At 36.1% G+C, this 27,756-nt stretch overlaps 2 protein-coding genes across 2 annotated transcripts; both read right to left on the bottom strand.

Annotated features, from left to right (window-relative positions):
• Positions 1-9,160: 9,160 nt before the first annotated feature.
• LOC132639792 (uncharacterized) lies at positions 9,161-11,466 on the bottom strand. The gene is made up of 3 exons (XM_060356211.1): positions 10,846-11,466; positions 10,125-10,650; positions 9,161-9,828 (listed from the first exon to the last, which is right to left on the bottom strand). The coding sequence occupies exons 1-3, from the start codon at positions 11,464-11,466 to the stop codon at positions 9,161-9,163; spliced, it is 1,815 nt and encodes a 604-aa protein (XP_060212194.1).
• A 13,628-nt stretch (positions 11,467-25,094) lies between these two features.
• LOC132639791 (uncharacterized) lies at positions 25,095-25,847 on the bottom strand. The gene is made up of 2 exons (XM_060356210.1): positions 25,416-25,847; positions 25,095-25,331 (listed from the first exon to the last, which is right to left on the bottom strand). Exons 1-2 carry the CDS (start codon positions 25,845-25,847, stop codon positions 25,095-25,097), a joined length of 669 nt encoding a protein of 222 aa, XP_060212193.1.
• Between the last annotated feature and the right edge of the window lie 1,909 nt (positions 25,848-27,756).

Genomic DNA, 27,756 nt, shown 5'->3' with positions numbered 1-27,756 from the left:
ATGTATCACACAAAAGAACAACTATGGCCATTATGCATTCTAAGACTAACCCGACGAAATTGATTTCTTTAGCTAATAAGATCAAAATGGCCATTATGCCAAGAAACACATTTTAGATTGGAAGATTTAAACAAAAGAACAAGAACTGGAAACCCAAAGTACATGCTCCCTCATATTTTCACACCTATAACTACACAGTCAAGTAAATGTACAGTTTCTTTTATCCTCGAATTGCAACACATTTCAGATATAACACCGAGTTATCATTTAAAGCACCTAATTACTTCAGATTCATTTTGAATAGAAAAAAATAGAATTTAACACATTATATCTGTTAAAATACATCATCTTAACTAAGGGGTAGCTCTGTTACAAAGGAGACTTTGTTTTGTTATTTTAATTTGCAGACCTGATGTAGGAGCACTAAATTGCCGAAGCAAAACTCATTCAACACTATCAAAAAGTCAGATATGTATTTGATTAATGTAAAGTCAAGATGCATTACCTGAACTATTAAACCAATAAGATTTTAGAATTTCATAACCATCCTTCGCTAGCAACAACTCAACATATAATTTCAATTTTCCACTGCATTCAATTTATCAAAGTTCTAAGATATAAACTTGCATTGAAGTTGAGATATACATAACATTAAACTCCAAAAAATTGAGGTCTCTTCTTTTTGGTGTGTATTTTTATTTGGAGACTGATACCAAATTAATGGACCAAAAATGGGATGTTAGAGTTTAGTATATGAAATTTTCCTTAGAATACCCCAAAGTTACATAAAAATTAGTGGTTTGCAAAAGTTGAGATGATAAAAAATAAAACAAATTCCCATACAACATTCATGCTTAGCAATTAAGAAGATTCTATCTTTAATTTCTTTAAACAGTTTAAAGGTTGCAGTCAAAAATAGGACTAAGATCTTACCTCTATACATAGATCTACACAAAAACCCCAACTTAAAATTGTTCCTTCAGTTTGAAAGTAACTTTTAGAGTAGTATCACGATAAGGTTTGTTTTGATATGCATCGACACGTCCACAATTCTCCTACACCTGAAATCACTTTCCAGAAAAGGAATACAATAGGTAAAAGATCTAAAGAAATAGTTCCTCAAACAATTAATACACATTATACTAAATTTGATAATTGATCAAGCAATGAAGCATGTAATATGTGCAACTAAACATGACAACATATACACACATTTTGTGGTTGTGCCCGATATGGATATTTGACATGGCTGGATACTTGCTAAAATAGATGATATTATGAGTACCCTCTATCTTGAAAACTGTAGGCTCTTACATAAAGTTGAAAAGACTCATAAGAACTACTTAAAAAGCAAAAGGTTCGTCCCCGATTTTCAGATTAGGTTGTTGGTGTTTTACCAAAATAAGAACAAAGACCAGTCATTTTTATTTTTTATTTTTTACCTTTCTGATTTAAAAAAGACTGGCTAATTCAATTAGCTGGTGTCAGCCTCTTCAATGATAAAAGCAGTCTCATGTTTCTCCAACCACAGATATAAGCTTGCTGTATTTTTATGTTTTCATGTTTAGATCTACAAATGCACATGTTTTCGCGGGACATGAAAAGAACATAACAGGTCCAAGAAGTCTCATCTTGACGTACAGAACAATAGATAACAGATAACAATAGACATATTAATCAGGTAACACAATTAAATTGATAATAGAAACATTATTCTAAATGATTATGGTTGACCAAATCTAGCACACTATAATCTGGAATTCACTAAAATAACTTATGATGTTTACAACTCAAAGATTGAACTCCTTTCATGACTTTTCCACTGAGATGGACCTGTTAAGCATTATTTGGGATGAAGATTCATCATTGTTAGTACTCTACGGTTCCTTCTTAGTTATTTTCTAAAATATAGAAGAAAACAAATTAGTCCGGCTCCAGCTCTATAAATTGCTAATTAAGAGAACATAATCAGAAGCGAGCTAAGAACGAATAAATCTTAAGAATGAGCTGAAAAGGAGTAGATCCAAAGGAAAAAAGCATACAGAGCTAGTTGTCATTGTAGAAATTCCGTTGAAATAGCCAGCAAGCAACTTCATAGTACGAAATAGTCAATTCCACTGAAAAATCGTGAAAAACGAAGACAATACAGGGATTTGAGCTCAAATATTAAACAAGTAGATATAATAAGTTTAAGCATCAAATATTAGTGTATAATAATGCTTAAGAAACTTATTAAGTTTTAACTAGATAAATGATTAGCTATAAGGTTTTCTCCTGCTGAACATTCCTGTTCTACCTGTTCCTAGAACAGTAATATGGATAGAGACATAAGCAAGGGCGGATCCACATGTTGTCGAGGGTGTTCACCCAAACACCCTCGGCAAAAAATTACAGTGTATATATAGGGTAAATTTTCTGTGTTTATGTGCATATATTAACTTTTGAACACCCTGAAATTAAATTATATTTAGCTTCTTCTTTTTTCCGAACACCCTGAATGAAAATTCTGAATCCGCCACTGGACATAAGGAACCTTAAACCATGGGAAATAACAACAAAAATGGATGATTGACCCTCGTTCTTACCCTATAAAACCCTAGGAGAGATAGCTTGCTCGAAAGAAATTAAATTGAAAAAAATGACAACTAATCGGAGCAGAGAAATACTCCCTCTGTTTCAATTTATGTGAACCTATTTCCTTTTTAGTCCGTGCCAAAATAAATGACCTCTTTCCTAATTTGGAAACAAATTCACTTTATGAAATGATTTACAGCCACACAAATATTCAAGACTTATTTTGAACCACAAATTTCAAAAGTCTTCACTTTTTCTTAAATGTAGTGCCCAATCAAATGGGTTCACATAAATTGAAACGGAGGGAGTATATAATACTGAGATGTAAAATCCTATAAAGCAAGGGGCGAGCTGCCGCATAGGTGACGAGAAAGCCCTAGGAGAAGATAGCGAGAGGAGGCGTCTATGTTTCGGACTTTGTTATATTCACTGTGCCATAAAAATAACTCTTAAATCATATGTAGTGACAAAACAAATTCTGTCGCTATAGATAACTTGAAATTTTAATTTTAAAATTATTTTAACGACGGATCTTTCGTAGCAACCGATCTTAAAATTTGTTGATGAATGAAATATAGCTAGCAACAAAACATCCATCACTAATTCCGTTGCTAACTTTTAATAAATTTTGTTCCCCTGCTTTTGTCGCTAATTTTGTAGCTAAACTGAAGGCATGTAAATTTCGCGCCAAAGTTTAGTGACGGGTTTGAATTTCCGTCGCTATTTTAGATGCCAATTTTATTTTTATTTTTTTGCTTTTTTGGCAGCAAAAATATAATTCGTAGCTACTTAGCGACGGAAATCAGTTTGTAGCTAAAATCCGTCGCTAAACCAGGTTTTTTTTAGTAGTGATATATAGGCCCTGATTTAAATGACAACATACATTCAGATATAAATAAATTAAAAGCTGCAAAAACAGTAAAATGCCAAATGAGCCAAATCGTAAACAAAGACCATTAAATTCTCATCAATCTATCTCATATGTTTTATATGAAAAAATCGGAACAGACCCCTTAAAAGACTCGGAAACTTTCTTTTGGACATGAATAGATAATAAAGTTCTTCAAGGAGATGCTTATGTGCTGCTAAATGTATCCAAATACACGAGAGAGAAAAAGCTTAGCACTTCAAAAGATTATGCTTTTTGTTATTAATAAAAAAGAATCTCTAAATCACTTATTTGACAAAACTATTCTCTTATGCATACCCTTCTAGTTTTGGAAACACGTAACCATCAACTTAAAGCTTGGACAAGGACAATAACAAATAAACTAGATTTTATCTCAAATTAGGCACGTAACAGTAGCCTTTCCATTTTAAACTACTAAAATTTAGATAAATTTTTCTAACAGAACCTTATATACACAGGTTCGGATAACAGCTTTTCAACTTTCTATTCATGCTTAAAATGTCTCTTTTTACACTTTTATGAGCAAAACTTGAAGAACATACAAGACTTAGCTAGCGTCTGGCCATAGATTCCCCCCAAAAAAAAATTGAATAACTTGATTTAGGTGAAGTTTTTCAAGTTTTGAAAATGTGTTTGATCATAGTTTTTCAAAACATATTTCACTTTTTGTTTTGAAAAATATAAAACCTTACTTACACCCGTAAGTTCTAAAAATTATCAAAAATACCCAACCATACAAAACATACATACTTGCTAATCTCAAATTATGCAAAACATGATATTTAATAACAATTGCTAATAACATACTTACTAGCTACTACAATTCAAATTATAATACAAAGATCCATCCATGCAAGGAAAAAAAAAAACAACGGTAGTAACTAACTATTTTTTAATATAATTTCCCACATTGTACGAAGAATCTTCACAATATAGAAGGGACTGTTTAATAGCGGAAACATGATGCATATGGCTTTCACGGAGGAACATGGTAGATAGAATTAGTTGGGCATAATTGATGTTTTTTTTAAAATAAAATATAAAAGTTTGGGATAGTTTTTAAAAGTTTTGAAAAGACCGAAACATAGATCTTGGTCCAAAAACAGGTTTGAACCAGAATTTGGGAATTTGAAGATTTGTTTCAAAATTTGTCAAAATTTTGTGGCCAAACAAAGATTTGATAACAAATCTTCTAAATATGCTCCCAAAATCTATGGCCAAACGGGAGCTTATTCTTTTTTTTTACCCTGTTATAATCAAAACTTGAAGAAACATACGAAACTTACTCTAAATTTAATGATACAAACACTACTAAAAAATCGCTATTTTCCTACTGAAAATTTTTCAGTGGTTATTGCCCACCGAATGTCGGGGGAAAAAACCTAAATAGTAGAGTTTTCCCATGGAAAAATTTTCAGCGTCTCAATGGGAACCTGTTTCCCACCATGCGTTTACGCAGTGAGATTGTTAGGTGGGAATGAGATGGGAAAATCATGTTTTATAGCACAAATTTCTCACTGAATGTCGGTGGGAAAACCCTCTTTTTCATTAGTGAAAAATCTTAGCATGCTTCATATTATTTATAACATCGAAGAACAATAACCAATTAGACACATACAAAATCTGAGCAACCTGTGTAACATTGGAATCAGGTCTCATACAATCATGTCCTGTGTGGTTTGCGAGCTATTGCACAGGAGCTGGGTTTACCCTGTGCGCACCAAAAGGGTAGCGGTTGCGGGTTCCCATGTTATAAAAAAAAAAGTCTCATACAATCGTGACATTAAACTATACAAAGAAGATTGAATGTTACCTTTTAGGAAGACTAATTCATTACAAGAAAACAGCTACAATCTATTGAACTCAAAGTTAACAACAGCTAACTTTCAGGTCGACCGAAGAAATCGCAAATGAAAGCCTCGAACTCCAACATAAATTTCAAACAAAACTTTTTCGGAAACTCATAATTGCTCTCTGTATCTTTTTGCTCTCTCCGTGTATATGTGTTTCTTTACCCTTCGTCCTTGTTTGTTCTGTGTTATGGATATATAGATGTATGTGTGTGTTGCAGAACTTAGGGACGTGAAGGACTAGGGAAAAGGGGGATAGGTTTTGGCTTCGGGGTTGGGAGAAGGGGTTTAGGCGTGCAGATCTTTTTTTTTTTTTTTTTTTGCCTCAACAAATATTCTTTTTTTTTGGGGGGGGGGGGGGGGGGGGTTTGGCATGACCCCTACCTTGTATATTCCTTCATATCGACAAGAGGGCTGGAGGAGGACAAGGGCCAAAGCCTCCACGATTACATGTGAAAGAGAGATCAACCTAAGATCACAACAAAAAGAAACACGAAGGGGACAGTGGTAGCTTGTACAAAAAAATACATATCCCTTCATGCTAGCTAATCAACTTCTAACTAACGAAAAAATTGGCTTTATCAACTCTACTCCTCAAACTTGGAAGTTGCCAGGAATCCATGGAGAATGGTCCTTTGATATTTCCAGGCAGTTGAGTATATGAGTTGTATTGTGAAGAAATATCAAAGTTAGCTGCAGATTTGGCCAGTAGATCAGCTACCTGGTTTGCCTCTCTGTAGTAGTGGGTGACTTTGACTTCAACGTGCTCCATCAATTTTGTGGTGTTGAGAATGATTCCTTTTAGCTTAAGATTGTTGCTGGTTCTAGCATTCAACATATCGACAATAATTTGTGAGTCCGATTCCAGATGGAATTCTTTGTATCCCAATCGTAAGCACTGTTGAATTCCCTCCATTGCGGCTGTGGCTTCAGCGATATTATGAGAGCTGCATTGAATGGATTTGGCAAAGGCAAAGATCATATTCCCTGAGCTTGTTCTAATAATTCCACCTATTCCAGCTTTGCCATTTTGGAGAAAACTGCCATCTGAGTTGATTTTCACCCAGCCCTCCTCTGGTTTGTCCCATTTAACGTGAAAAAATGTTGTTTTTGGTTTCCACCTCTCGACTTCATGGCAGAGATTGTACCATGGCCAATTGAACTTGGAATTTGGAAAATCTTTAGCTAAAGCAGCATCAATGGTCCAGCTAACTTGGTGCCTCATTTTCCTAACGTAGAATCTATCTTGCTCGCCATATTTGCAAGTTGTCCAGCTTCTCCAGATTTCCCAGCATATTGCCAAGGGGACAATGTTAACTAGTAGCTTTTGTACACTGTTGTGTGTCGTTGTATCTCTCCAGAGCTTGAAGATTCTTCTAATGGGCCATTTTCTGTGTCTAATACCAAGAGGCGACCCAAATGACACCCAAAGATATTTGGCAGCTTGTCCCTCTACCAAAGTGTGTTGCATGCTGTCTCTAATAGGCGTGTCGCAGCATCTACAATTGGAGTTGTCGACTATGCCCAATCTAGCCAGATTCTCGTTGAAAGGAAGTTTGGATAAACAAGCCCTCCAACCTAAGAAAGAGATCTTGAGGGGAATGCAATTATGCCATAGACTGCTGAGAGTTTCATCATCTTGTTTCCTGCATCTGTTAACCTGAAAAGCAGAAGAGTTAGTGTATTGCCCATCACTGGTAGGTTTCCAAATAATGAAATCTTCCAGTGATGGGTCTCCAATATCAATGTTAGCAAATATGTTATGATTCCTATCCCCAAAACCAAGAGTAATCTTAGAGGAGTCCCAAGCACCATTAATAATGTAGCTACTAATCATAGTATGCCTGTTATGGTGATGGTCTGGAAAAAGATTGGCTAAAGCCCCTTTATCCGACCAATTGTCCCACCACATACTACAATTACCAACATTGATCTTCCAAAGCATATTATTCTCTACTTTATCTCTTATTTGTAGCATGTGTTTCCAAGCATGTGAATTACCAGAGACCCATTTTTTTGCAGCCAGATGGGACCTGCTACAGTATTTAGCTCTCATAAAGGTACCCCACAAGGTGGTATTAGTTCGGAACCTCCACCACCTTTTCATAGCAAGAGTATCATTTATCTCCCTCATACTCCTTATACCAAGTCCCCCCTCATTAGTAGGATAGCATAGGTTCTTCCAGGCACTCCAGTGATATTTATTTTTTTCATTTGAAGTGCCCCAAAAGAACCTAGCAAAATACTTCTCAATGAGAGTTAGAGTTCCTTTCGGGGGGCTCATAGCAGAAAGGGTGTAAATGGGGAGTGATTGTAATACATTTTTTATCATAATCATTTTTCCACCAAAGGTGAGCATGTTGCCTTGCCAACTGTTGAGTCTATTGGCCACTTTCATGGCCATATACTCAAAGTAGATTAACTTCTTTCTTCCAATATAAAGAGAGCAGCCAAGATAGGTGAAAGGAAAACTTTTTTCCATGAAGCCAGTGCAATTTCTCATTCTATTGATTCTTTGTGCACTAGCTTTTGGATCTGTTATAAAGAAGCTTTTTTCTCCATTAATCTTTTGGCCAGAAGAATTTTCATACTTCCCAATGTGACTCATCACAAGATTGATAGAGCTTTGCTTGCCACTGCAAAAAATAATAATATCGTCAGCATAGGCAAGATGGTTAATTTGTGGGCCTCTTTTATCCATATGGAAAGGAATAAAATCAGGCTCATTGTTGAGGCTATTTAAAGATCTAGTTAGAACTTCAGCTGCAATAATGAAAAGAGAAGGGGATAGAGGATCCCCTTGTTTCAAACCTTGAGAAGAGGTGAAAAACCCTCTTCTTACGCCATTAATGACAATGGAGTACCAAACTTCCGAGATAAGACCCCATATTAGATCAATCCAAATTTCCGAGAATCCAAACTTCCTCAGGACCGAAATCAGAAAATCCCATGATAGCCTATCATAGGCTTTTGCCATATCCAATTTGATGACTATGTTCCCACCTCTGTTATCCTTTCTGATACCCTGAATGATTTCCTGAGCTAACATCACATTTTCAGTAATCAGTCTCCCCTGGACAAATCCACTCTGATTCTCTGAAATAATCAATGGTAGAAGAGTATTAAGTCTGCTGGATAGGATCTTGGAAATGATTTTTGTGGTAAAGTTTATGAGGCTAATGGGTCTCATTTGAGAGAAGCTAGTCGGGGAAATGGTTTTAGGAATAAGAACGAGGCAGGTGTGATTGTAGAATTTGGTGAGGTTCCTTCCGTTGAAATATTCTTGAACGAAGTCTATAACTTCACTTTTAATGATATCCCAACACCTCTGGAAAAAAGTGCCATTGAAACCATCGGGCCCTGCAGTGCTCTCAGAACTAAGATTGAAAATGGCATCCTTGATCTCATCTTCCTCCGGGATTTTAGTCAACATGTTATTGTTTTCCTCAGTAATAAGGTAAGGGATATGGTTCAAGACTGTGCTATCTGTAGTGGGAATTTTTAGATTGAAAAGTTTCTCAAAGTGGTGAACAGCAGCTTTCCCTATTTTATCCTCTCCTTGGATCCAGTTTCCTCTGTGATTCTTGATCCTAGATATGTGCAGTCTTCTCCTTTTATCCCTCATAACACTGTGAAAGTATCTGCTATTGTAATCCCCTTCTTGAAACCATTTTATTTGAGATTTTTGCCTAAGCAAATTGTCTTGGATGCCTAGCCACTTGACATATTCTGCATTGGCTTTGTTGAGTTCCTGTCTACTATGCTCATTATTGTTCTGCAGGTCCATTTCCTCGAGTACCTGGACTTTAGCCTCCCAGGAATTAAATTATTCATTAATGTCTCCTATGCTTTCTTTAGACCACTGGCTGAGTTTTTTCCCTACTGCTTGGAGTTTACTTTTGAGCCTCCACATTGCATTCCCCTGCACATGTAAGTTCCAAGTATCCTGCACAATAGAAAGAAAATCAGGTTGTGTAGTCCAAAGATTTAGAAACTTGAAATACCTCATGATATCTTGTTGCTCATTATGGCACTTTAAGAGCAATGGCCTGTGATCCGACCCAGTTCTTGACAGATTTCTAATATAGTTGTGTTGATAGTGTTGAAGCCATTGGTCATTGACACATATTCTATCCAATCTCTTCCATATCCTTCTGCCCGGCCCTCTATTATTGCACCAAGTAAATTTAGGGCCTACAAAACCCAAATCTGTTAACCCACAGGCTTCCATTGAGCTGATGAAGTCGAGGCTCTTGGATGCCCTGTGGGGTCTACCTCCTATTTTTTCCTCACTGTTCATGATAACATTAAAGTCACCACCAACACACCAAGGACCATTAATACTACTGGCAAGATCAATAAGACTATCCCACAGTTCTCTTCTATCGTTCGAGCAACATTTAGCATAAACAATAGAGACATATAAGACCTCATTTCTACAATTATCAGTGATCTCAAAGGTGATATGTTGATTATTACTCTCCAAAACAGTAGCTTGAATATGATTTTTCCAAAAACACCAAATTTGATCATTATTATTAGAAAGACAGTGATGGTACGTAACCCAGAAATCTTTTATAGCCTTCAATCTTATTGCTATTTATAAAAGGTTCGGAAATTGCCACAAAGTCAGATTTGTTGATATTCGCTAATCTTTTAAGCCTATGAATAGCTTTTTTGGATCTTACCCCTCTGATATTCCATATGATTGCACTAATCATGGAAAACCAGTTTTTTATTGCCATTTTTGTTCCCCTTCCCGTCATGTTCAGGGGAGTTGTTGGATTTACCTTTCTTATTTTTGTTCTTCTGCTTGTTTTTACCTTTGTTGTTTGATGATTGAGCTTTGCTATTCCCTTTATCTTCCTGAATGCTGATTTGTTTATTTTCTCTTGTCTGCTCCTGCTTGCTTTGCACCTCCATTTGGCCAGTGTCCGAATTTTTGGATTCTTGGGTATCTTCTTTCTCAGGGGAAGTAGCTTCATTATTCTTTGTGTGTTCATCCGCTATATGAGATATAGGAGGGATCCAATTTAAGTATACTGTGAGATGTATGGGTTCCTTGTTTCTGTCATCCGTGTTTGCACTAACTGGCTCTTTAGGTGCTATAGATTCACCTCTTCTTGCCATGGGATTTATCAGTTCTCTGTTCAGATCCTCTTTATCTTTGTTCATATCAATAACTTTATTTGATTCTTGATCTCTTTGGGCAATAGAATTGGAATCACTCTCATCCAAGTTGATATTGATACCACCGGCAACATCTATTCCTGCTTTATTCTTCTCTTCTTCTTTGCTTGGCCTTTCCTGTAAAATCTGCTTTATTCCTGTAAGGATAGGGGTAATAAGATCATAATTGACAGGTTTCGGGTTAAATTTCCTGGACTTCTTAGCCCCTTCTTGAGACATACTCGGTTTGAATTGAACTTTGGCTTTCTTCTTGGGCATCTTTTTCTTGTCCTTTTTCTTCTTTCTTCTGATATTTTTATTTTTTGTTCTGTCCATGGTTGCGTTTTGGGTTTCATCAGCCTCCACTGCCCCATCTCTGTTGTTATTAGCAGTTGCAGCAGTTATTTCCTTGCGTTGAGTATGGACATTATTATCAGCATCATCGATCTCATTTTCACCACAATCAATCTTAGTCGTACCAATGTCTTCTTCTTGACGATGTTCCTGTTCTTTGGTTTGAGGAGTGGTACTATTGTTACTGTCCTTGTTTTCCTCATTCCCCATTTTCTTCTTAACTTTTCTACATTGAAGTATCGAATGCCCAAGTAATTTGCAGTGTCGACAGTATTTAGGGACACCTTCATACTCCAATCTTTGATTGAACCCTTTGAGAGTGTGGTCCTCATCTTGCGATCCAATCCAAATAGATTGGATTTTGGTTTTAGTGAGATCGACCTCGACCCTGACTTTGGCAACGCTAGGTCGAGTTCTTCCTTCCGTGGCATTATCCATTGAGAGAGGAGTTCCAATGGGTGCAACTATTTGTCGAAGATAATACCAAGCATGAAGGTGATAAGGCAGCTCGGGAAGGAGGACCCAGACTGGTACAACAGGGGAATCCTCCACCGGCTTAAAATCAGGCGTCCATTTTTGGAGCCACGTTTGCTGCCCATCAACTTCCATCGATCTCCTATACCAGAAATTTTTGCTATCTTCTTCAAGAGAAAAATCAACAAAGACTGTACGATAATCGAAAACTCCAATCGAGTAAGTACCTTTGACCTTGATTTTTCTGCGAATTTCGATCGGATTCTATCAATTTGAGGTCTTGTCTTTATGAATTTTCCGACAATAGTGAATTTACACGGATCTGTCATGATACCATAGTATTCCGACGCATTGAAGACAACCGCCGGACCTCCGTTGTGTTTCATGATTTTGGATTCGACATTAGGACATCCGAACTTGTCATTTTTGGTGATTAGATTTGGGGTTTTGGTTACTGCTGTAGCAAAATCTAGTGGGGTTTTCGACCCCTCCGCTGGGGTGTTTTTTTCCATAGGACGCGCCGGAAAAGAGGTGGCCGGCGGGCCCAAGGAGGAGGCGCGTGAGCACCAGATGCGGGAAAGAAGACTTTAACGGTAATGTTAACGGTAGGAAAGTTTAGAGAGAAGGAGGACCTTCTCTTTCTTAGCTTGCAGCTGCGTGCAGATCAATAGTTAGGTTAGTCATTTTTAGCTGTTTCTCTTTTGCCTATTTGGTCCCTTTTGGTTTTTTTTCTTTTTTTTTTTTTTTTGGGTTTTCACCCGGTGTACAGTATTTGTTTTGGAGTTCGACTAAATTTAGATTCGCGCTGCATAGGTCCCACTAGGAGAAACGCTCCCTACCAAAGATTTTTCATACTCAGGACTCGAAAATAGCTAATTCAAAATAAAATGTAACTAAGAAAAATATGGTAGAATCACTACCTTGTTTATTAAAATCTAAGTGAAAAAAAAACATATCTGTTTTGTAAATTTCCTTTTCATTGAAAAATAAAAGACGAAACTTATCTTAAAATGTGACTCTATTTTTGTAGATTTCAATTTTTAAAAGTAAAACTTACTAATAATGAAATAAAAATTAAAACATTTAATGTAGACCTAAAAGGAATATTTAAACGCTAAAATGAGTTTTTTTTTTTTTTTTATATCAATTTTCCATCCCCATTCCTTAGGGCATGAAGGATATATTATTAAGAAACAGGATGTACATAAAGGGAAGATCGGGGAGACCAATTCTTCCAATCTGTACAGGATGTAGGTATCAATTTAAGCTTCCAAAAATTAGCATAGCGCTAAAACACAGAGTTTCCTTAACAGGGAAAACTCTTATGCACAGAAACACAAAATTAAGGAACATCAAAACTATACATCCTGAGGATCTGTCTGTCAAGAGAGAAGAAGTTTTTGTGAAATTTCTTTCTGAAGGACGGTAGTTGATCTCTCCTTTTGCATCTTTGGGCAGCATCTGAAAGTTGTTGAGCCATGAGGTCCCTAAAGCAGTGACCAATGCTCTTGTCTTTAAAAAATTCCAGTTGATTTTGGATTTGCAAAATGATGTCCTGGAGGGACCAAGGAGTTGAAGCACTGTCCGGAATCCATTTAACAAGCATCATAGAATCAGTTTCTATCACAAGCTTTCTAATAACATTATTGATGCACCAATCAATTCCAGTCTTTAATGCAATTACTTCAGCATAATTGTTGGATTGAATGTTGAGATTCATTGCATAAGCCATAACCAAATTGCCAAGGTGATCTCTCAGAAGTCAACAAAATCGAGGCCGAAGTAGAAAATGATCTCTAAAACATAATTAAACGGGCTATAACAATTATACATGTAAAACTCTCTGTTTTGTGGATACAATATTTAAACATAAATGATTTCCCGTACCTTCAACAAGTTATAAAAAAAATTTTTTAAAAAAAAAAAGTTGGCGAATCGCTTAAAGTCGTTTAAATTGTAACATGGCTTTTCTGAAAGTTAAAAAAAAAAAAAAAAAAAAAAAAAAAAAAAGACACCCTCATTTTTACATCCCTTCATTAAGAAAGGTAAAACGAATTGATGCACAAATGGAATGTCAATAGATTTGAAATGGAAGACGTCAAAATCAGACGGCTTTATAACAACATCTTTATATAACATCATTTTACTATAGCAATCTTGTATTTTATAAAATCGATTTTTCATGTTACGATATATTATAGTATGTTTTTTATAACATCATTTCGCTACAACAATCAAACAGTATCGGAACAAACGATGTTACAGAGAGATTTGACTATATTATTTTTCTACTTGTTTCTATAATTTGTTAAATACATACTAAGCTGTTTTTAATTTATCGCATTAGGTTCGGTTCATACTTTGGGCTGTTCTCTTTTGACTATTTGGTCCCTTTTGTCTTGTTTTTCTTTTTAAAGTTATAATAAAATACAATGGCAAAATTATGTAACTAACTAACTTTAGATTAATAAAAAAATAGAAAAGTTAAATAGTTAATCCTAAATAAAATGTAACTAAGAGAAAGATACTAAAATCACTAGCTAATTTTTTAAAATCTAAATGAAAAAAAAAAAAAAAAACATACTCCCTCCATTTCAATTTATGTGAACCCATTTGACTGGGCACGACATTTAAGAAAAAGGAAAGACTTTTGAAACTTGTGATTCAAAATAAGCCTTGAAAATTTGTGTGGCTGTAAATCATTCATAAATTGAATTTGTTTCCAAATTAGGAAAGAGGTCATTCATTTTGACACGGACTAAAAAAGAAATAGATTCAAACAAATTGAAACAGAGAGAGTATATTTTTTATAAATTTTCTTTTCTTTTCTTTTGAAAAATAAAAGACGAAACATATCCTAAAATGTGAAGTATAATAAAATATTGGCGAGTAGCATAAAGTCATTCGTGTCACGACTTTTCTGAAGGAAAAAAACAAAGGACACCCGCACTTTTACTTCCCTTAATTAAGAAAGGTAAAAACGAGTTAATGCACAAAATGGGATGTCAATAAAATTTAAATGGAAGATCAAGCAAGATCGTTTCTGCACTCCAGAATATTTTATTATACTTCACATTAAAAATATGGTACAGTCAAATCTCTTTATAACAACATCTTTATATAACATCTCTTCATTATAACAATCATGTTTTATGTAGAACCAATCTTTCATGTTATGTTATATTATATGTTCTTCATAACAATATTTCGCTACAGCAACCAAACAATATCGGAACAAGCGATGATGTTATAGAGACGTTTGACTATATTATTTTTATTCTTTTTTCTATATTTTTCTTAAATATATACTAAGCTGTTTTGGATTTATTGCATTAGGTTCGGTTCATACTCTAGGGGATTAAGTACGAATCCAATACTAATTAAGAACTAGATGTGGTTCATATAAGGTGATTACATTGTCCTTTTTTTTTTTTTTTTTTTTTTTTGGTGTGTGTCCTCCGTAACAAAGACTAATTTAACAGCAAAAGATGAGCGTTCTAGAAGTGAAGCTAAGCCTGTCAATTGGGCTGGGTCGGCCCGGGACCGGCCCACCTAACCCGGCCCATAACCGGCCCGGCCCCCAACCCAGTAAGAGGGTGGTGGGCTGGGCTAGTGGAAAAAATTAGGGGGCTGGGCCGGACGTGCCATTTAGCCCGGTAGCCCGGTAGCCCGGCCCACCAACAGCCCGGGTTCTAGCCCACCGGGGGCCCGACCCGGCCCACTTCGAATTAATTTTTTTTTAAAAAAAAACTACTTAAGTGGTATATTTGTGTATATCTTGTATATGTTAATGGTATATTTGTGTATATCTTGAATATGTTGTTGGAATGAAGACTCCCAACGACTATTTAAGTTTTAAAAATTATAAAAAGTTGAGAATGTAATACAAGACTACATAAGTAATTTAAAATAAAACTTCAAACTTAAATTGATAACATTATAATTCAAAACATACAAATTTGAACGGTTAACTTATTACAAATGAAAAGTTCAAAACGCTAGCATCGATGGAGAAATTTAAAAAAGAGATAAACTTCAAAGTTCAATTTTGTGCCTTTTGTCCAAGTGCCTAAGTAACGGACCGGTACCCCCAAAAATCGGTTCGGACTTATGGAGATATATTTGAGCACAATGTTGACATTTAACATGTTCCTCGTCTACTCGCTCAAAATGCAACCACACCGGACTTAAATTGATCTTCAGACTGGAGGAGGAGGTGGAGGATTATCATTATTCATTAAATTTAAATTTTGAAATTTGAACTTAGAAGTTGGAAGAGAGAGAGAGAGATTTAGATGACTAGGAAATTTAGGGAAAGAGGATAGTAGGGAATTGTGAGACAATATGGAGAAGAATGAATGGTATTTATAGATTGAAAATAGGGCCAAAGTATAATTTAAGGAACTTGATAGTTAAAATAAAGTTGACAACAACTAGATTTTAAAGTATCAAACTTAATAAATTTTAGTATTAGAATTTTTTTTTAAATAATAAAAATTCGGCCCGACCCACTAACTAAAACCCGGCCCGGTCCACTTAGCCCACTATGTACCTCTACCAGGGTAGGGGGCTGGACCCGTCACCCCTTACCCTCCTCCAACCCGGCCCACTAACTATGGCCCGGCCCGGCCCGGCCTGGCCCACTTGACAGGCTTAAGTGAAGCTAGACATTTTATAAAATAGTGATACTTGTCATAATTTATAGAGAGAAAAATAAGAATATTTTATGATCCAATGTAGATTAAAACAGGTATTAAGATTTCATTTTTTTTTTTTTCCAATCGATAGCTGAATGTAATTTTCTTGTACTTTGTAGGTAATTCTGAAATATCTTCCAGTTTTGATTGCAAAACTTCATCATATAAAATAAGAAACTTGATATTTCTTCTATCTCATGTTATAGGACACTTTTACTATCTAGGAAGTCAGATTATAATTTTATACTACAGTATACGATCATGTTTTAATTATTTCAATCACCAAAACTATAAATTATAGAATTCTATTCATAACTAAAATATCGAATCTTTTTTAAGTCCATAAGAAACACATTATATTAATAAAAGGGGGAAACCTACACTTTTTTTTTTATCAAAACCAATCAGCCTGATGCTGTTGGATTTTATTAAAAATAAACAAAGATATTTACAGAACAAAATGAAAGAAAGATGAAAAAGGGGGAAAACTACACGAAACACATGTTAAGGAGAAATGTTTACGAAACGTCACGATAGTTTTTCTTATTTACAAAACATAATGATATTTTTCAAAACATGACGGATTTTCATATATTTTTCGTTTTTTTTTAATTTTATTTTCAGAAAACAATTTTATTTTTTTTAAAAAAAAAAAATTAAAAAAATTAATTTGTTTTTTGCACAAAGGCTAAAAAAATTACCTCAAATTTTTGTGTATGAAAGCTGTATGACAAATGTATGAAATGTGTATGTGTAAGCAAAATTTTTAATATATTTTTTCATACAAAATAAAATGTAACTAAGAAAAATATGCTAGAATCACTACCTTGTTTATTAAAATCTAAGTGAAAAAAAAACATATCTTTTTTGTAAATTTCCTTGTTTATTAAAATAAACAAGGCGGCAACAACAAGGCGGCAAGACCACAAACAACAAAACCAACTTAATAGAATTCCAAACCAACTCCATACCCGAAGGACTAGCATGTTTTCCCCGTCAATATCTAGCTCCTACATATTCTTCACTAATTAGAGTCTAACTGAAAGGTAAACCGTAACCTACCTCGATGCCGAGCGGTTGCCACGAACGATCCAACACGAGCCTTGCCCTTCCGGAGAGCTTCCGAACGTTCGAAGTCTATTCAACAATGCATTCAATATTAAAAAAAAGACTAACGATACACATATTGCTACAATACAATTCGAATCGGAAGTAACCATTTTAAAGAGAAAAATGGAGTCCGCAAGGGCAAAATAGGAATTTCGAGTAAAAAAGGGTAAATCAACACTTAGGGAATTCAATACTATCCCCCAATTACTAATTAAGCTCAAATAATCACCAATTGCACTCTTTAGTCAAAAATCCCCAATTTAGGAAGAAACCCTAACTTCCATAACCATAAACCATGAAATTAGAATGATTCAACTTAGTAACTACTTAATCCAAGAATTCATGAGTAGGTTAGACAAGATTTACGAACAAGAACCCAATTTTATAGCATAAAATTTCAAGATGATAAACTTAGGGGTCGTTTGGTTTAAGGTATAAGTTGGGTTATCCCAGCACTAATTTTTATACCATGTTTGGTATAAGGTATAAATTAGTGCTGGGATAAATTTATGCCTTGTACCAAACATGGTATAAAAATTAGTGCTGGAATAACCCAGCTTATACCTTCTTAACCCACTTATACTGGGATTATTTTATACCATCTTTTAGATGGTATAAAATAATCCCAATTGATGGGATAAATTAGTCCCGGGATTATAATCCCGGGACTAATGAGTCCTTAAACCAAACGACCCCTTAGAGTTTACAGCTTACTTTTAAACTAACCCTTTTAATTCATCATAGATTCTACCCTCTAGAACTCTTTAAAGTTCAATTTGGTGAATGGGTGGAGAATGGTTCGAATTGGAAAATATAAGGGAACTATGTTCAGCGGTCCCCTCTTATGTGATGCAGGACCCACTTACGCGATCCCACCTCGGCGGATAAACGTCCGCAGAGGAGGAGACACTCCCGCAGAAGCGGGACACCAGAAAACCAGAAAATTTGGTGAATTTTCACCAAATCTCACCCAAAATCCCGACATCCACCCAAGACCTCCCAAATACAAACTGAACATCAAGACACATGTAAAAACACGCTACGAACTCAACTATAGTCTTAGAATTCCCAACACAGGTCACTTTGACTCGGTCAACCCCCAAGCGGCCAGAACTAAGTTTGTATCCAAGGGTACAAAACGCTCCTAAATGTCTCGCAAACCGAACCAAATATCCCACTAAGTCATAATCGACAGAATTCCCAAAAAGATCCATTTACCTAGAAGTCAACTATTGGTCAAACACTTTTCACTTTAAGGTTCTAACTTCCTCACATCCTATCAAAATTCGTCCGATGACCGCGGGGACCGTGTCGCCCATCCCCGCGGGCAAAAAGCACTCTAACAGGGCTAGGGTAAGTGTCAAAATATATGTATTGACTAAACGGATCGTTACATCAGATACCAATTAAATAACTGTTCGTCCTCAAACGTAGGAGGAAGAAATGAAAAGAAGGTACCTGAGTCGGTGAAAATCTGGGGGTATCTCTCAGGCATGTCTACCTCGATCTCCTAAGTAGCCTCTTACTTGACGGTGCTTCCATGGCAACTTGACTGAAGAAATCTCCTTACACCTCAACTTTCTCACTTGCCTATCCAAAATCGCTATCGGCTCTTCCTCGAAGGACGTATTCTGATCGAACAATACCGAATCCCACATAATGATATAAGAACTATTTGAATGGTACTTCTTCAATATGGAAACATGGAATACTGGATGAACACCTGAAAAGCCCGGTGGCAAAAATAACTCAGCCACCTCTCCAACACGACAGAGAATCTCGAAGGGACCAATAAACCTCGGGCTCAACTTTCCCTTCTTCCCAAATCGCATCACACCCTTTATGGGTGAAACCTTCAACAGAATCTGCTCGCCAACCATAAACTCTAGATCATGAACCTTCCGATCCACATACTTATTTCGCCTACTCTGAGCTGCCAGAAGCTTTTTCTAAATCAACTTCACTTTGTCCAAGGACTCTCTCAACAAATTTTTACCCCAAGGTCTCACCTCGAAAACATCTAACCACCCAATCGGATAACGACATCTCCTACCATACAAAGCCTCAAACGGTGCCATGTTGATACTCGAGTTATAACTGTTGTTGTACGCAAACTCTACCAATGGTAAGAATTGGTCCAATGACCACCAAAGTCGATCACACAAGCTCTCAATATGTCCTTGAGCATCTGAATAGTCCTCTCGGACTGGCCATCGATCTATGGATGAAACGCGGTGCTAAGATCGAACTGAGTATCGAACTCCTTCTGTAAAGTCTTGCAGAAGTGGGAAGTGAACTAAGTGCCTCTATCTGAGATGATAGAAATGGGAACTCCATGCAATCAGGTGATCTCTCTAATGTAAATTCGCGCCAACTTCTCTACATTGTCATTTGAATCGGAATGAAGTGTGCAGACTTGGTCAATCTATCCACAATAACCCAAATTGAATGGAACTTTCCCAAGGTCTTCGGAATACTAACCACGAAATCCATACCGATCCTCTCCCATTTCCACTCGGGAATGGGCATCCTCTGAAGCACACCACTTGGTTTCTAATGCTCATACTTAGCTTGCTGGCAATTGTAATATATTGTTTTAGGGAAGGGAATCAAGTAGCGGATGCCATGGCTAAAGTGAGCACAAGGGGACAAGATATGATCGTCTACAACTGTAATAACCTCCCAAAAGAGGCTCTGGGCCCCTTCAGACTTGATTTAATCCAATTGCCAACGTTCAGGCGCAAGCATGTTAAGATATAATTTAGAAGCCGCTAAGGATTTCTTCTGTATAGTGCTTATTCTTTTGCTACATATGTCTCCTTCATCTCTTTTCTCTCTGTTCTTATAGGAAGGGACATATGATTCTTTTGTTGCAACTTTTCGGGTAATGGGGAATTTTTTGTAACCCTGTTTAACCCCAGGAAGGGTGGTAGCTAAGCTCCCCTTGCCTCTTTGCTATACTCTATGTCTTTATCAATACAAGAGAGACGCCACCTACGGCGAAAAAATAAAAAATAAAAAGCTTGCTGGCAATTTAAACACTAAGAAACAAAATTTGTGATTTCCCTCTTTATCCTACTCCACCAATAATGCTGCCTCAAATCACAATACATCTTTGTTGTGCCTGGATGATTAGAATATCTATAATTATGAGCCTCCTCCAATATCAAACGAGTCAAACCACCCACGCGATGTGGCCCTTAATTCCCAAGACACCCTCACTATCAAGCATGGCCTCCTTGGCCTCGCCACTCAACACCTCATCCCGAATTTTACACAACTTCGCATCATCAAACCATTGTGACTTAATCTGCTCCAAAAGGGATGATCTCGCCTCAACACAAGTCACAACCTTGCCAGCTTCCGAAATATCCAATATCACAAAGCTATTAGCCAAAGTCTGAACCAGCAAAGTCTCAAAACACGTTTAATTGAAGGATTATACACATAAATACATTTATACGCTAAATTAAAGTAGAATACTGAAATATCTATTAAGCATTAAGTATTTACATAAAGAGCAAATTATTTCTAATTTTTAGACCCAAATGGTAAAACAAAATTATGGTGAGTGGTTGTTGCAATTTCCTAAGATTTTTTTTTATTTATTAAGCCATCATCAAGGTTTGTGAGGCCTTGATGTGGGGGGTTAGGCTTGACCCCTATGCACAAAAATTTACATAGAAAGAGGGGGACATGTACCAAAGCCTCTAGCTCTATGGATTACATTTAGTCAAAAGGAAAGGAAATGGATGAAGCCTATACAATTCCCTTTCATCTATAATAAGTAAGAGATAACTAACTTACAAAGAAATGACTTTTTTCATATCTTCTCCTCGTAGTAGGGAGTTGCCATTTGTCTAGTTGGATTAAACCTTTAACCTTTGTAGGAAGTTGAGAAGTATTATATAAGGTTTCCATCCCACTAGATGATGCCAAGTTAGCAAAAAAAACTGCAACTTGGTTAGCTTCTCTTAGGCAGTGTAGTATACTCAAATTGTGCTCTTCAGTCAAGTTGATGATTTCAGTGATGGTTCTCTTCAATCTCAAGTTGTTTGTGTTCCTCTGGTTAATCATATTGGTTATGACTTGAAAATCCAACTCCACCTGAAAGTTATTGAATCCTCTGTCTATACACCATGATATTCCTTGTTTTGCTGCCATTGCTTCAGTTTCATTGTTGTTGTTGCTGTTTATTGACCTTGACATTGCCATTATCACATCTCTATTGTTGTCCCTGATTACTGCTCCTATACCTTCCCTTCTGGTGTTGTTGATGTAGCTTCCATCAATGTTAATTTTTACAGTTCCATCTATAGGTTTGATCCAGTTGACTTGAATGATTTTAACCACTGGTTTCAATCTTTCTACCATCTCACAAATATCAATCCAATTCCCTGTGAAGTTGCATCTTGGAAATTCTGCTTGAAGAGTAGCTTGGATGTTCCAAATGGTGTTGTACTCCATTATTTTGGTATACATTTTCTTTTGTCCTCCATATTTGCAAGTTGTCCATTAGTTCCAAATTTACCAACAAATTATCACAGGAGCAACCTGTAACATAAGCTTATGAACAGAGTTTTTGGTCCTCATATCCCACCAACTTTTAATGATCCTTTTAACAGGACCTTGTTGGTGTATGATGCCTACAGGACCTCCAAAATATTTCCAGATATGAGTAGCAGCCTCACCCATTGAAAAAGTGTGTTGCCTTGAGTCAATAACTGGAGTAGTGCAACAGAAGCGAAGAGCATTGCTCTGTATACCAAATCTAGAAACAATTTCATTAAAAGGGAGTTTACCGTGGCATAGTCTCCAATTTAAAAAAAAAAAAAAAGAATTTAAAAGGGATAGCTTTATGCCATAGCTTACCCAAACAATCATCTCTAGTGTTGGGGTTTCTGATACTATTCCAAGCAGATTTGTTAGAGAACTTACCATCTTCAGTGATTCTCCAGATTGGAACATCTTTGATTTCCATGGAACCTATCTCAATGTTCATAATATGTTGAATGATATGATCTGACAGTACATTGTTGAGCATGTTGATGTCCCAAACACCATTAGTAATGAAATTTCTAACAGAAATCTTATTACCATTGCCATTGAGAACCATATGGGGTCCATCAATAAGAAGCCCAAATCCAGTCCAAGAATCTAGCCAAAAAATTGAGTTTCCATCATTGATGTGCCAGTGGATGTTGTGTTCGGCCTGTGTTCTTGCCCAGACAAGATTTTTCCAATTCTATGAATTACCAGGAATCCACTTTTTCTGAGTAATATGAACTCTAGAACAGTATTTAGTAGTCATAAACTCTGCCCAGAGGGACTGATGACCACCTTTTAATGGAGAGGGTATTGGCTATATCATTCAGAGATCTGATACCAATACCCCCTTCATCTTTAGGAAAACATAGGCTAGGCCAAGCACTCCAGTGATATCTTTTCTTATCTAGAGATGAACCCCAGAAAAATCTAGCAATGTGTTTCTCAATCAACTTCATGGTGTTTTTTGGGGGATTTAGGGCAGATAGAGTATAGGTTGGCAATGACTGTAAAACACTCTTGATAAGTACAGCTTTGCCACCAAACTCAACATGTTGTCCTGCCATCCATTCATTCTTTTCACCACTTTAGTAACCATAGAATCAAAGAAAGCAATCTTTTTCCTTCCAGCATAAATAGGACATCCTAAATAAGTGAAGGGAAAAGGTTTATCCAAAAAATCAGTGCAATTTCTGAGTCTGTTAATCCTGTAAGGCCTAGTTTTGGGACTAATTAAGAAAAAACTTTTATCTTTATTAACAAGCTATCCTAAAGCTTTTTCATATTTGGAAATTTGTTTCATCACTAGCTTAACATATTTTGATTTTCCACTAGTAAAAATGACTATAACATCTGCATAGGCTAAGTGATTGATTTGAGGGCCTCTTTTATTCATGGAAAAAGGGGTGAAACTCTCATGATCATTTAAATAATTAAGGGATCTTGATAGCACTTCAGCAGCTATAATGAAAAGAGAAGGTGATAATGGGTCACCTTGTTTTAAACCTTAAGTAGAATGGAAAAACCCATGCCTAGTACCATTTATGATGATAGAGTACCAAACATTTGAAATCAGTCTAGAAATCATATCAACCCAAACAGTACAAAAGCCAATTTTTTTTAAAACATCAGTTAAAAATTCCAGGATAGCTTATCATAGGCTTTGGCCATATCAAGTTTGAGCACCACATTGCCACCCTGGTTTGGTTTAGAAATATCTTGCATAATTTCTTGTGCCAACATCACATTTTCAGTAATCAACCTTCTAGAGACAAAACCACTCTGATTATTAGAAATGATATTAGAGAGCACTGGGTTGAGTCTCTTTGAAATGATTTTGTTGGTGCAATTGCTAAGACTAATAGGTCTAAGTTCAATAAAACTGGATGGAGAATCCACCTTAGGTGTATGAGTGTAAAATTTTGTAAGCTGCTTCCCTTTGAAAAAATCAGTGATGAAATTAATCAAATCAACTTTGATAATATCCCCACATTATTGAAAAAACATACCATTGCATCCATCTGGGCCTGCACTGCTTTCTGTACTCATGTTAAAGACAGCTGCTTTTATTTCCTCCTCTGGAACCTGTATAAGAAACAAATTTTCCTCATCAGTAATCATATTGGGAATACAGTTAAGGATTGAGGTTTTGTTCCTAGTTTTTTGCTTGAGGTTGAAGAGTTTATTAAAATGTCTAACTGCAGCCTTGGCAATTCTCTCATCTTCCTAAATCCAGTTTCCTCTATGGTTTTTGATCCTGTAGAGATGTAATCTTCTTCTCTTTCCTCTGAGAACACTCTGAAAGTACCTAGTATTACAGTCCCCATTCCTGGACCAGTTGACTTTTACCTTTTGTTTTATGATGGAATTCTGTAATCCCATCCATTTAATATACTCAGCATATCTCTTATTTAATTCTTCTTTATCTTGTGGCCTCCTGTTGTTAAGATCCAGATCCTCTAGGATCAAGATTTTGTCCTCCTATTCCTTGACATGTTCACGAACATCTACTATAGATTCTCTTGACTACTGACTCAGCCTCATACTAAGCAGTTTGAGTTTAGTTTACAGTTTCCACATTACATTTCCATCAATCGGAGTGCTCCAGACCTACTTTACAACTTGAAAAAAGTCAGTTTGTTTCACCCAAAAGTTAAGAAATCTGAAGTAAGAGATATAATGGTTCTGATCCTTGAAACAGTTTAATAATAGTGGTCTATGATCAGAACCAATTCTTGTAAGATGCTTAACAATGTTATGTTAATAATGTTGGGCCCAAGTATCATTAATAAAGATCCTGTCCAATCTTTCCATATTCTTTTACTTGGCCTTCTATTATTGCACCATGTAAATCTTGGACCAATGAAACCTATGTCAACCATATTAGCAGCTTCCATAGTGGATATAAAGTCAAGACTTTTATAAGCTCTATGTGGTTTGCCTCCAATTTTTTCATTGTCATCCATAATAACATTAAAATCCCCTCCTATGCACCATGGTCCATTAATGACATTACTCAGATTATCTATGTTGTCCTATAGTTCCTTTCTGTCATTAGTAGAACACTTGGCATAGATGGCAGTGACATAGGGACCTTGATCAGCTTGATTTTCCTTGAAGTTGATAGTAAGATGTTGCTCATGATCTTCTATAATATCTGAGTGATCAAAATAGTTCCAGAAGCACCAGATTTTTCCATTACAATTAGACTTGCAGTGTTGAAATCCCAAGAATCTTCTATAACCATTGATTTTGATCTTGTCCACAAATGGTTTAAACATAGCAACAAAAGTCACTTTGTCGATTTTGATGAGTCTTTTGAGCCTGTGAATGGACTTCTTTGATCTAACTCCCCTTATATTCCAAAAGATTGTACTAATCATTGGATTTTATGGGGGTTAGTGTTTTTGTCTAACCCTTTGGTCTTTTTGGAACAGCTGGGTTTTTAACTTGTTTTTGTTCTCCTTTGTCTTTTAGATGATCAACCTTTCTTCTATTGGTTTCTTTCTGCTGATTTCCTTGGTGCTCTTTACTGCTATCATTGGCGTTGTTTATGTCCTCCTTCTTTTGTTGTTGTTGTTTGTTGTTTGGTTCTTTCTCAGTCTGTACATTAGTATCTCCAGTGTCCAGTTGTCCAGTATCCTCAACCTATTTCTCCACAATTTACTTGTTGCAACAGGTGCTTTCACAATTTAGGTCAACGTACAAATTAATGGCTTCATTATCTTCAACATCTTCAGCACTGTCATCCGTTTGGTGCTGCTGGTCTTGAATATCATTGTTACCATCTTGTGCTGCAGTTCTTTCCTCTGTGCTGGAGCAATTTTCTTTCTGTCCTTCTTGTTCATTTTGCACTTCTTCTTCAGGTTCCATATTATCATCCTCTTGTATAGCATCTCTGACATCTACAATAGTATTATCTGTCTCATTGTCACCCTTCTCTTTATCTCTTTCAGGGCATTCATTCTTGTTGATATTCTGAGTGGTCCTTTTATATTTTTTGATACTGTAAGTAGGTGCCACTGCTTTGAATATCACAATATTCTTTTTCTGTGCCATTTTCTTCTTCTTGTTTCTCTTGGCCTTGCTTATTTGCCATTCCTCCTTTTTTGTTGCACTTTGTCCGTTATTGTAATCAGTTATTCCTTTTGTCAAAACCTCCATGTTGTTGCTAGTATTATTGTCACTGTGTTTTTCTGTTTCCCTTTCCTCTTCCTCCTTTTGATTGATCTCATTCCTTTTCTATTTTACCTTATCATTCTTTTGTTTCTCTTATTGAACATCATTCACAACATTCTCAGGTTTTCTCACTTCACTGCTATTTTGGCTAACAGTTGTAGCATGTTTTTTGTTGTTTTCCTTTTCTAGAACTCTACACTCCATTAAGTAGTGACTTAGTTTTTTACAGTGTCTACAATACTTAGGGATACCTCCATATTCGAATTTCTGTGTAAAACCAGTTTGTGGAGCATTGTCATGTTGTGTAGCCCAATGTATATACTTTCCGGCAAGTTTTTTAGCAAATCAATTTCTACCCTTATTTTAGCCATACTAGGTATAGTCCTAGCAGTTGTGGAAGCATCCAAAGACAGGGGTGTTCCTATTGATTCCACTATTTGGTTTAAATAATTCCAGTTATGGAGATGGAAGGGTAAACCTGGTAGAAGAACCCACGCAGGTGCAATCGGCAAATCTTCTTCCGGCTTAAAATCCGGCGACCATTTTTGCAACTACATTTGCATCTCTTCTATTTCGATCATCCTCCTAAACTACACTGTCTTGAAATCGTCATGATTCAGTAATTGAATGAACACATCGTAGTTATCAAACACTCCTATTGTAGCCGTGCCTTTGAGTTTAATCCTTTCTTTAAATTGAGACCGAATTTTGTCTATTTGGGGCCTCACTTTAAGGAATCTTCCTACAAGAGTGTATCTACAATCCTCCGCCATTTGCCCATAATAATCATTCGCCCGAAACAGAACAGCTGGTAATCCGTTGTGATTGGATTGGGTCGCCTTAATTTTCTGTTAGGGTTGACAAGAATTGGGGTTATAGTCGGGGCTGTGATTGCATCAACATAGGATGTTTTGTTTGGAATTTCTTCGGTGCTCAGATTCGCCCCACTAGGAGGAGTATTTTCCCCTATGTAATGCGTCGGAATTGAGCTTTCCGACAGCTCCATGGCAGTGAAGCGTTAGCTCACACGCTAGAAAGTACTGTTAATAGCCGTTGTAAGAGTAAATGTACGGAGAGAAACTTTTTCAATTTCCTAAGATTAAGGTTTAATACATAGTCAGCCCTTTGAACTTGTCAGAATATTCCATTTAGATGCTCGAACAAAACCCTCTTATAATTGAACACCTCAACTCCTACAAGGTGTTCCAATCAGACACTTTTGGTTTAAATTTGAAAAAGGTTTTTGTGTGTCTTGATCTGTCTATCAGATAGTTAAGTTAACTAAATAAAATATTTCATCTCCTTTAATTATACGCCTTCACCTCAATAAGCCGTAAAACCGCATTTTTCTACTTGAAGTTGATGAATATAATTAAAGGAGATGACATATCTTATGTGGTTACCTTAACTACCAAATAGATGAACGAAAACACTCGCAAAAAAATTCCAGAATTTAAATTGCAAGTGTGTAATTGGAACACTTTATAAGAGTTGGGATGTTCAATTGAAATAGGACCTAGTTGGAGTGTCTAAATGAAATATTTTGACAAGTTTAAGGCGTTACCTATGTATTAAGCCCTAAATTAAAGTTGTATCTTATAACTAAGTGCCAATTAGATGGAGAGTTTTAATTTTACTAAAATCATTATATTGATGTTTTCTTATAATTTTCCTCTTTTTCCACTATTTATGGGTCTATAAAAATCTAAAGAAATTTATATTTCTGTTTTAGTATAATAATTGGAAATTCGATTTTCATTTGTCCGTTTAATTCAGAGTTGCATCTTATAAGACCCATTAAAGGATGAAACACTCCCTATCAGAGATTTCTAGTTGATTTTCGCAAATGTTTCATTTTTACACCATCAGTTAGATTTTATCCCTAGTTTTAAAA

Source organism: Lycium barbarum, chromosome 5 (assembly GCF_019175385.1).
Source record: "Lycium barbarum isolate Lr01 chromosome 5, ASM1917538v2, whole genome shotgun sequence".
Classification (NCBI taxonomy): Eukaryota; Viridiplantae; Streptophyta; class Magnoliopsida; order Solanales; family Solanaceae; genus Lycium; species Lycium barbarum.
Note: the sequence above shows the minus strand (reverse complement) of the source record. Positions and strands in the feature narration are given on the sequence as shown.